Genomic DNA, 11825 nt, shown 5'->3' on the forward strand with positions numbered 1-11825 from the left:
AAGATATAACAGAACTGATCTCAGGTCTGAAGAGCAAATAAAACAAACAGTGCACATCCATCCCCATGTAGAGAGCAGAGCAGGTGCTGAAATCCAGTTGCTTGTTTCTGGCTTTAGAAAATGAATTTCATTTTCATCTAGAAACCTACGCTATCTGACCCAGTTTTCCTACAGAAGACCTAAAGGTCTGCGTGTTGCATATTTTTCTCTTTCTTTCTTTGCGGGTGCAACACTTTAGGATACCGGTACATTTTCAATCCTTTGATGTAGGACATCAAACCTTTTTCTCATTCAGTTCTATCTTTTTCTTTCTTTTTTCTTGGAACCTTTTAGGATACTGGTACATTGTAATCCTTTGCTGTAGTAGAACATCAGACCTTTTCTCATGCAGACTTCATTACAGACAGAACACAAGCAGACACAGAATGACCATCGACAGATCCATGTTTTAATAGACAAAGAAGAGAGGCAGAAAAATAAAGAGAGAGGGAGAGAAAGAAAAAGGTAAAGGGCAGGCGAGAGGGAGGGAGGGATGGAGGGAGGAGGGCGAATAGGAGGAAAAGAAAAGCGCAGAGAAATCTCTCAACTCTCTCATATCACACACAGGAGACTTGGTTTGGCACAGTAACACCCCAAAGAGAACAACAAAAAAGAAAGAAAAACAAAACAAAACCAAACAAAAAAAATCAGTTAAGAAGCATTTCAGTCACAGAGGCACTTACTTTCAAAATGAGAAAATAAAATGGGAAATAAAACAAAACAAAATAATAATAATATAATAAAAAAATAAAAATAAAAAAAAAAGAGAAAAGGGAAACATCATCAAACGATGTGCCAGCTGCGTTTCGGGCTTCAGGGAGCTCAGGGGGCGCTTGACAGTAACCGAGTAGGAGGGGGGTAGGGGGTGGCGCCAACATGGAAGCATTGCAGCGCTTAGTTGCGACGCCCCACTGTCCTTACGGGGTGCAGGGAAGCCAACAGAGAAGGGGGGCAAAGGGGTTGCTTGTCTCAGGCCCATGGAGAGAGGGCGCCCAGAACTGGGTCCTCAGTACATTGCATGTATTGGGCAGGGGGGGCTTTTAGATCACTTTTGTCCCATGCCCGGCCAAAGCCGTCAGCGGCTCTGACAAGGTGGGGCGATGGGAGGGGGGGACTAGAGTGGCTGAGGGGGGCAAGGGGGCAGGGGAAGCGGCAGGCTGTCGGGGCAACCCAGCCGTGTTTCATGTTCTTTTATTCAGACAAAACAAAACAAAAAAACCTGAATAAAAGGCATAATTAAAACACTGCGCAGTGATTTCATCTAATTCATAACGCTCCATAAAAGTACATCATTTCAAACAAATAAACTCAACAAAACAAAAACAAAAAAACAAAACGTAGGAATGTTTATTTTTGTTTCTTTTTATCTCCCTGCTAATCAGAAATCCTAGTCTTCATATATGTACAAAAAGGACCGCTGTTAATGTTCTAATACAAAAAGTTTTTTTTGTCATTTTATTTTTTATAAAAGGTTATTTAATCTTTTTTTCTCTCTTGCTTTTATCTACCTGAACTACCATGTCCTCTCAACTAAATAGCTTTTTGTACAAAGATATACATTCAGTGGCCTTCACATGGTGGGGGTCCAAGACAAGCCAATTCATCTTATTTAACTTTTGTTTTAAAAGGGAAAAAATGTAGATCAGATTCTGACCTGTATCTTTACGCCCCCTGGACATCAGGGGAAAAAATGTATACTTATTTGCAATAAAAATCAAATCACTTGATAGTTTAACACTATGAACAACTTATATATCTTTGTCGTGAAAACAACAAAAATAAAGACACAAATTAGTCATTGGACACAATCAAAGCTTCGAATTAATCTGGTATTTGGTGGGACAAAAACACATAATGAGTCTCCAACTGCATGATGGGCGTGGATTAGATTGGCAGTCTTGCCTGTAATAGGGCAGGTGAAGGCTTCCTTTTTTAAAGAGGTTTCATTAACTCTTTCATGGGTGTGCGCATTCATGCATTTGGTGTGCGTGTGTGTGTGTGTGTGTGTGTGTGTGTGTGTGTGTGTGTGTGTGTGTGTGTGTGTGTGTGTGTATATGTGTGAGTGAGAAAGGATGTTCGACTATGTAAGCAAGAGAGGGACATGTATACGGTCTTCATTCCAGGCACAACACTAGCCCCTCCCACAGCAAAGGGACCTTATGGGGAGAAAAAGAAACAACTGACCACAGGCGCCATAATGTCCCACCACCCTCCCTACACAACCAATGCCATCTCCATTTCTGTAGTGTTATTTTTTGTTATCTTTCAAAATAAATGTTTTTCAGTCAGTTTTCTTTTAAATTCCAGTTTAAACAAAAAAAACAAAAAGTCATTATTTCATAACCGTACACAGTGACCATAGAGGTCTGCTGCGTCTCAAACCGTTCCCAGAGTGTAATTGTGTGTGAGTAAGGTCCATCATTTTCCACAGACTGGCGCACACTACGTTTCGCTGCGCTCTGCAAGTGCTCTGTACTGTCAAGTTCAATGGAGGAGTTAGTGTAGTGTCAAGCAGGAAGGAGGCAGCCAATCAAGGGTGTGGGAGCAGTTGCTGTTTCTGCAGTCTTATTGGTTGTTAAAGGTGAAGATTGTGGTATTGGGGATGAAAGACGTTCCAGTAGTTCAAGTCCAGGACGTACAGGAAACAGTAACTGAGATTCTTAATCTTGCAGCAATATCAACGAATGTATGAAGGAAAAAATGTTTGGGAAACAATTGAAATCCAAACCAAAAATGAAACATGATCTCTTTTCCCAATCCCAATGTCTATTTTTTTGCTCCTGATCCCTTTCGCTATGTGGACGGCCATTCCTAAAGGTTAGATGAATCCCTGACATGCTGTGAAAAACAAACTACGTTCTTTTCATTCGGGCTTACAGAAACAAACCAACGAAAAAAGAAGGAAACAAAACATTGACTAGAAAACTATACGGGTGTGTTTGCTATGTACAACAGGGTCCAGGGTCACATGCATGTAAAAGCGTGCACACACACACACACACACACACAAACAAACAAACACAAACACACGCACGCACGCACGCACGCGCGCGAGCACACACACACACGCGTGCGCACACACACACACGCACGCACCAATCTCCTTCATAACGGGCTAAGAACACTGGGGGCAATCCTCAGTAAGGTTCCTGAGAGAGAGTTCCATGCCAAAGATGGGTGGAGGGGGGTTCATTCCTATTGGTTTGCTCTGGGAAAGAAAACATGGAGGGTGTGAAATGTTTTCTGGGGAAACTCATTCTATGCAAGTTCCTGTCATCTCACAACTGTGGTAGTGATGTGGCTCAAACTCAGGGGAAGCTCATTTTTAGGGGACTGGGACCCCCCCCCAGACACCCAAAACAAAAACATACAAGCACACACACGCAGACGCACACACACTTTCTTCAGTATTAGTGTCTTGCAGTACAGTTTGTATGGATGCTACTGGGGGTGGGGGGCATCCTGACCACTGCCGTAAGTCAGGTGCTGTGCTGTGTTTTTTCTTTTTCTTGCTCGAGTGTGTAGTTCTGCTAGTATTCAAATCAACACTTTCAAGGTCTGCTTGATCTTTGATAATACTGCCCTTCTGTCGGAGGGATGGAGGGTTTCCCCAGCAGGATATGTGCTCGATGCCAGACTCCTGTCGAAGTCCTGGGGTGTGTTTCTCAACAGCGTCGTTGCTAGCAAAGTGAGCAACTTCTGCCAACTAAATTAGCAACTTACTTGGATGCAATGCTATTTTGCATAGGCAACCGACTAAGTTGCAACCGTAATTGGTTATCTACAACTGGTTAGCTACAGCAACTTATGTGGCAACTAACTAAGCCACTTATGTGGTTTCAATAACATTTTCCACAGGCAACTAAGCTGGGTCTTGCTGACTGTTTAGCGACGACTGATTAGCAAGAGCGTCTTGGTTGCAATGCAATTGCGGTGCAATTTTCCATAGACAACCTACGAAGTTGCAAACTGATTAGCAACAACGCTTTCGAGAAACGGGGTCCTGGATAGCGACAACAGTGCACATCCATCATCCAGACACTGTGAATCTTTAACAACAACTACTACAATAACCCCCTCAAACAACAACAAAACAACAGAACACAGATAAAATAAAAGGGAAATAAAGTCTACAGTACAAGTCATCCTATGCTCAGGTCTGGAAACAATTCCTTCCAGAAGTATTACGCCTTTACGCGTATGTCCTTTTTTTGTTTGTTTGTTTGTTTTTCTTTTATCTTGTAAAAGCTACAAGCGGAGGTATGTGGACTGGATATAGTTTGACAACTCTTTCACAGTCAAAGGCCAGACGAGTCCAAAGTCACTTTGAGTTCCGCTTCAAATGTCCAATGTCCCCAGCCCACCCCAAACTCATACTAACTACTACAAAGCATTCTCCCAAAACAAGAAAAGGCTTCCACAGACGAAAGCATCATGTCCCTTTTTTGTGTGTTTTTACTATGTATAAAATGCCTTAAGCTATTAAATACTGATTAGGAACCTACATAATAATAAAATAAAATAACAAATAAACACCAAAACAAATCTACCCATTCGATTCAAGAGCAGTTTGGTTTTGTAAAAAAAAAAAAAAGGGAAAAGAAATTCCAAAAAGAACACTGACGCAACACCAAAAAATGCAGCTCATTCACTAGTTTTCATCTGTGTTTCAAAAAAATAAGTTGACTTCATTCCTCTTCCTACACTGGGCTATTGCCAGTCAGGAGCAGCTGTGGTTCCTCTGGTTGCAGACTGTGTAGCCATCTGGTTGCAGACTATGCAGCTATCCCCCACAACTGTATACCGACTACCCAGGATGCATCAGAGCTGGATGCAGACTACGCAGGCTACTCCATGTCCACGGCTGAATAGTCTTGCTGCCTTGCGATGGTTTCATCCAGAACTATTTCATGACTGAAAAATCAATAATGTTGTTCTCTGGGCCGGAGTCAACAGAGAGAGCTACAGTCACTCAGAGCACTAGTGCCTTTGATGGCCAAAAGTCTGTTTGTTTTTCCCTTGTGCCTGATAATTCTGGCAAAGGTGCAGCCAAGACTGACTTTAGCAGTGTAGCGTCACAGGCTGTGCCGCCAGGACCAGGACACTGTTCCTCGAAAGCGTTGTTGCTAACCAAGTAGCAACTTACTAGGTTGCTAATGTAGAACTGCATTGCGAGAAAGTTGCTGACGTAGTTAGGAACAACAGTGCTGTCGAGAAACGTTCCCCTGGCCAGTTCACGGCCCATTTATTTACCTACTTCAACTTTCGCATGTATACTAAAAGCAAAGGCTACGCACAGTGTCGACGCAGAGGACGTCTGGTAACTATCTGGACAACGTCAGTCTCTCAGTAGAGTTTCACTTCATGTCTTCTCTTCAACATCTCTCCTTGCCCTCGTCACTACTCCTCATCGCTTCATGTCCAGTTCAAGGAAAACTGTTGAGGAGAAGACATGATGTACCGCAGGGCGCTTTTGTCTTGATGTTTCACGTCATTGTGTCATGACTATTCAGCCGCGGCCGGATGTTCCTTCAGGACCAGGTGAGCTCGGAGGAGCAAGGGCCAGGTGGTGCGCGTGGGCAAACTGATCTACGTTACAGTAGGTGTGCTGAGGAAGCAGCCAGCGTCAGTATAAGAGGTTGCAGAGGGAAACTGAAACTAGCTTTCTTCAGAGTACTTACAGCCATCTTCCACAGCTTAAACACATGACTTTTTGTTTTTCATCCATGCCCGTTATCCTTTCATTTCTGCTACATCGGTTTATTTGTTTGTTTCACTTTGTCCCGCATACCTGCGATAGCAGGTGTCATGTACGTGGCTAGCATTGCCAGTCGAGGTCTCTCCTTAAAAGAGGTGGGGGTTGGAGACAGTCGGGTGGAGGAGGGGAGGGATGAGGTGAGATGTGTGTATGGGGGTGGGGATAGCGGTGGGGGGGTCGTTGGTGACAACAGGTGTAGTAGAGAGCTCTCCAACCCCCCCACCACAGCACTCACAGTTGTACCAAAACAGACACCCGTAAAACAGACCTCATCTCTGCAGATCCACAGGAGGCAGTTCAGGGAGGTATGGCCATCAGAGCGCATACCCAGGTGCCAGGACTGGACTTCATCACAGTGGGTAGAGGAGGAGAGCAGGGGGGGTGGAGGCGGCGCTGGTGGTGGACAGTCCATAGTATCGTGGTTTGGAGAGGTAGGGGAGTGGTGAGGCGGGGTTGCAGGTTGCCCATCACAGAACTACGTAGTAGATTGTAGATCTGACATAGACACAGGCATGGAGGACAGTGATGGAAAAGAGGAGATTGTGGCATATAGCATGGTGGGGCTTGGTATGGTACCTTCCGGTACACAGGGGGTCGTTCTTCACAGAGATGCCGGTTGGTCTGTGGAGAGGAGATGAGATAGAAAAGGCGGAGCATTTCTTGGCCTGGTGGTACAGCCTGGTGGCATCACGATGAGATACTCAGGGGTGGTACTTGGCCTACCAGGGTGGCGAGGAGGGCAACACCTGAGGAGAAGGATGAAGATGATGAAGAGGAGGAGGAGGAGGAGGAGAGCATGGCATTGCTTGGCCTGGTGTTTGTACAGCCTGGTGGCGCCGTGATGAGGTACCCGGAGGTGGTTCTGGGCTGGTCCTCTACCAGGGCGGCGAGGAAGGCAGCACCTGGGACAGGAAGGGCCCCATGCTCTCCATGGGCCTCATAGCGATGTTGAGGGGCCCGGCGATGTTCATGGGCATGGGCGTGGTGATGGCCACCGGGTGCGCCAGGTTCATGGACATGGGCCCGCTCACGCTGGCGGGGATGTTGAGGTTGGTGACGTGGCCCGCGATGGCCACCGCCGGGTGCTGCAGGCCGATGGGGGAGTTGAGGTTCACCGCGTTGCCGCCCAGGTTCATCTGCGCCGCAATGGTGACCGCCGGCGAGGGGTTGTTGCTGCTGTTGTTGCCGTTGTTGCCACGGATACTCATCGCCGTGGTGATGGACGCGGAGGAGGACGTGGAGACGGGTGTGGCGGCGCCGGAGCTGCAGACGTCGTTAGAGTCTGGAGAGGGGGGAGGAGAGAGAGAGAAAGGGGTGAGAAAGAGGAGAGGGAGGGAGGAGAGAGGCATGAGGAAAAGGAGAGAGAGGGATAAGAGAGGGGGATACGAATGAAGAGAGAGATGAGAGAGGGAGGGAGAAAGGGAGGGAGGGATGAGAGAGGGAAAGAGAAAGTGAAAGAGAGATAGAGAAAGATAAAGATAAAGAGAAAATGCATAAATAGGAAAATAGAAAGGGAAAACAGCAGAAAGACAGCATCAGGGAGAAAAAAAGAAAGATATTCAGTTATTGCAGACACAGCTCTGAAATCTTGCCAGATAATATCACAAATTATATAACGTAAAAATCTAGCAGCCTTTCCAAAACGTAGGATCAAGAGGGCTTAGGTCATGTTGCACCATTCTACCATCACATTATATAAAATTATCTAGCAATGAAACAGGGCAGCTTGGTTCACAGACAATTTGTGTCCCATCTTTGAGAGTACTCTGAGACCAAATGCACTCTAGGAGGTGGTAAATCAACTCTCTAAGTGTTGAATTAAAGGGGAAATCCGGTGTAATAATGGCTTAAATAGTGTTAAACCATGATGCTGAGCGCTAACCTGAGGTTCTAAACTAACTGTACACTATCAAAGTTCTCTATGCCTTGGTTTACATGTCAACAACCCCGCAACTTTACGGAATGAAGTATTGAGTAACTTTGAGCCTCGTATATGGATGGAAAATAAAGATAATGATGGCTACTTTGGTGCCGACAGACTCACATACAGAAGCCCAATTTTTGCATCGGCTATCTAGCGCTGGAATTCTGAATGCAGGAGATGATATGGGGGTGAGGTATGTGGAAAAGGTTAGTGCTCAGCATCATGGTTTAACACTATTTAGGCCATTTCAAACCGGATTTCCTCTTTAACATTGTATTTTTACTGTGTACAGACTTCTGCCTTTACGTACAGCATCTGTCGGACTCTCATTCGCGAGCGATTTTCATTCATATTATGTGACATAAAATGCTTTGTGCTAACTTGTTATCTAACTGCTTCAATTGTACTGTCCTTCTTCTATTGTACTATATATTGGACTATGTGTTGCTACTTCATGTTACACTATATGTTGGATGGACGTTAAGAGCTAGCATCTACCGAAAGTGAGACTCCTCAAAAGTTATCTGCCTGCCTCTCTAAATTCCTTGCACATATGAAGAGCACTTGATCAATAATGGTGATTGCGATGACAGGTTTAGGTCAGAGGAACAGGGCGGGGCTTATATATCACCTGCCAATAGCAGGCTGTGGAATCTTAAGGGGTGGTCCCAGCGAGGGTATAGCAGCTGATCTTCGCGGTCTGGGAGAAAGTAATTTTCACCGTTCCCTCGACCGAATTTGGGGAACGGGCCCACAACGGTTGTTGGTGGGCTGTCCCTGTCCTTTTTGGGGGGTTCAGTATCTGTGGGGGTAGCAACTCCTACGAGAGGGGTGCCAAAAAAGGGGAGAGCCAGGTCAATTTGGTGCCCATTACTGGGCAGCACACACAAACTGAGGGGACATCAACAGTACGTAATTGGGTTTATTAAACAGCATAGCGTATACAGAAATATGTACATGGGTCAAATTACAGGGGGCATGGGGTACAGGGCACCAATCAAAGACCAATAGCCCCCATAGAAAACAGAAGGGCTGGGAGTTAGCAACATATCATTTATGTACATTTATTTATGTACACCTTTAAAGTGATACTGTCCCATTTTTGGGAAATAAGCTCATATTACACTTTCCCTTGAGTTAAATAATAGGGTTTTACCATTCTCCTGTACTTTCAACCGTTTTCTGGTTATGGCAGTGCAAATTTTACCTCCAAGCTAGCAGTTAACATTGAGTCCTATGAGACCGGCTGATGGCTAACTGGTCTCATAGGACTCAATGTTAACTGCTAGCATGGGGGTAAAATTTGCACTGCCATACCAAGAAAACGGTTGAAAGTACAGGAGAACGGTAAAGCCCTATTATTTAACTCAGGGGGAGGTGTAAAATGTATTTCCAAAAATGGGACAGTATCACTTTAACAACTATTAACCCCATATGGTGGAGTGTAAGTACATAGTATAGGTTCAAAATACTACATAGTCATGGTTTAATAATGGTTTTGTTTTATAGCACCTTTCAAGACACCCAAGGTCGCTCAACATTGCATCTCTGTAAGTGCGTGGGTGTGAATGCATGTGCATGTTTACGTTTTTTTTTTTTGCTTTTGCAGTCAAAGGCCTTGGCTTTTGATGGGTTAGACTACACCAGCTGGGAGTATGGAAGACTGTGGAGACTTACTACAACATGAAGAAAAACTTTTAAAGGGGGGTTGTGGTCCTAGGCCAGCTGTACTCGGAAGATGCATCATGCATCTCCACTGATATCACGCACATCCTACACATCCTCCTTCAACCGCAAGAGACTTAAACATTCCTTCATACATCAATCAATTCTTTTGTATTCTTAGAGCTGTTTGTAGTACAATCACCCCATGGAGAAAAATGTCCTGCCTGTATGCATGTGATGTATGTATGCCTGTCTGTACAGTACATAGATCTGTGTCCCCTATCTTGCCAGTATCTGTGACTGTGGGTGTGAGTTACTGTGGGTTAAGGCTCCATGTGTTGTTTGTCTGATGATGCTCTATGCTCCACATATTTGGCACTAATGTGCAGTAGTCCTGTGATGTTACATGTAGGCATTTTGTCCTTCCTTAAACAAGATGAATTTGAGTAAAAAATGAATTTTACTAAATGAATTTTAGTAAAAACTGACAATAAATTGTTATCCTATCGCCGTATCGTATGTATTGTATCGTTCATACTTGTATCCACCTATGCACACTATTGCACAGGCCTCCACTGGTGCGCAGCAATGTCTATGCACAAGACTGCAGAGTCATCGTCTGAACAACTGGGCCAAACAACATGACTCACCAGGAAGTAGAAACATCCAAATGAAAAAAGAGAGAATTTTTTAAAAAAAAAAGGGAAATACTGAACAAATGAGGAGAGGGAGGAGAGGGCACAAGAAGAGAGACAGCATGACGCAGGATGTGGAGGGAGTTCACAGCAGGGACACCCCACAGCAGGGAGGAGGGGAGAGGGAGAGGGTTGGAGGAGAAGAACAGGGGGAAGAGAAGAAAATGAGAGAAGGAACAGATGTGAGGAAGGGGAGAGGAGGTGAGGAAGAGGAGAGGAGGAAGAGAAGAGAGGGAAAAAGAAGAGATGTGAGGAGGAGAGGAGGAAGAGAAGAAAAGGAGAGGGAAGAAAGAAGGGAAAGGGGTGAGGAGAGAAGGGGGAGAAGAAAAGGAGAGGAGGAAGAGGGAAGGGGAAGAGGAGGAGGAGAGAAGGACGAGGAAGAGGGGAGGAGAAAGAAGAAGAAAAGGAGAAGGAAGAGGGAAGGGGAAGAGAAGAGGAAAGAAGGGGGAGTTGAGGACCGTCTGGTCAAAATGAGATCACAGTAAATGGGATGCATGAGCTTGATTTTAACTTGATTTTAGAACTACCGGAAAATGTTGATGGCTTGAGCCCAGAAGGAGAAGAGGAAGTGACAAAGAAGGAGAAAGATGAAGAGGAGGAAAAGAAGCAGAAGAAAGTGTTACAAGGACACATGTTACAAGGACAAGGGGAAGGAGAGAGAGAGAAAGAGACAGAAGGCGAAAAAATGGAGATATTGTCTCAACTGTCTGCATCTGAATCTGAGGAAAAGCAGCCTGAAGGATACAGAGTGAGAGGAAGGAGAAAAAGAAGTAGGGTATAGTAGAGAAAGACAGAAGAGCAGCAGAGGGAGAGAGGGAGAAGAAGAGGAGACAAGGCGGACGGAAAAGGAGCAGGAGGAAAAAGGAGAGGGAGAGGAGTAGGAAGAGAAAGAAGAGTTGGAGAGAGGGAGAACAAGAGGAGAGGAGGAGGAGAGGTGGAGGATGAAGAGGAGGAGAAAAAAAGGGGAACAAGAGAGGAGGAGAAGAGGAGAGGTGGAGGAGAGGAGACGAGAGGAGAGGTGGCTCAACTGTGTGTAGATGAGGGCAGGGGGGTAGACCTTTTTTGCATGCCGCGCTGCTGAAATCAGGGAAAGTGTACTATCGGAGGATTGCGTAGAAAGAGGAGAGGAGGAGCAAGAGGAGGACAAGTAGAGACAGGAGGAGGAAAAGAGGTGGAGAAGAGGAGACGAGAGGAGAGGTGGCTCAACTGTGCATACGGGGTAGAGAAAGACGAAGAGTAGGAGTCAAAAAACAGGAGAAAGAACAGACTAGAGAAAGGAGAAGAAGAGAAAGGAGGAAGAGAGACGAGGAGAAGAGGAGATGAGAGAGGAGGAGGGTCAATAATGCCGATTAGGACAGAGAAGAGGAGATTGCACACGTGGTGGCAGGGAAAGATGAGGAGGAGAAGAAGAGGAGAAAGGAAGAAGAAGGAATGAGGAGGAAGAGGAGACGAGAGGAGAGATGGCTCAACTGTGTGTACTTGTTGGGGGGCGGACCTTTGTTGAAACCATGGAAGGTTTTTTGCACTACCGAAGTGCAGAATGCATAGAAAGAGGAGTGGAGGAGGAAGAGGAAGAGATGAGGAAGAGGACGAAGGGGAGAGAAAAAAGGAGGAAGAGGAGATGAGGGGAGAAGAGAGGACAAGAAGAGAAAGGAGGAAGAGGAGATGAAAGGAGGAGGAAGAGGAGACGAGAGGAGAGGAGGAGAGGAGAGGAGGAGGAAGAGGAAGAGGAGACGAGAGGAGA

The 11825-nt window shown here is 45.5% G+C and overlaps 1 protein-coding gene across 2 annotated transcripts in view; it reads right to left on the reverse strand.

Moving 5' to 3' along the window:
* Positions 1-244: 244 nt before the first annotated feature.
* Positions 245-11825, reverse strand: part of LOC134454111 (vascular endothelial zinc finger 1-like) — a 38100-nt gene continuing 26519 nt past the window's right edge. Inside the window, exons 8-9 of one of the 2 annotated variants that reach the window (XM_063204903.1) lie at positions 8353-8541; positions 245-7079 (exon numbers count right to left, since the gene is read on the reverse strand). In XM_063204903.1, the coding sequence (XP_063060973.1) occupies positions 6673-7079; positions 8353-8541 (596 nt within the window). In that variant the 3' untranslated portion in view covers positions 245-6672. The remainder of the gene's footprint in view (positions 7080-8352; positions 8542-11825) is intronic. The other variant, XM_063204904.1, reaches the window with a different exon arrangement.

This window comes from Engraulis encrasicolus, chromosome 8 (assembly GCF_034702125.1).
Source record: "Engraulis encrasicolus isolate BLACKSEA-1 chromosome 8, IST_EnEncr_1.0, whole genome shotgun sequence".
NCBI classification, from domain to species: domain Eukaryota; kingdom Metazoa; phylum Chordata; class Actinopteri; order Clupeiformes; family Engraulidae; genus Engraulis; species Engraulis encrasicolus.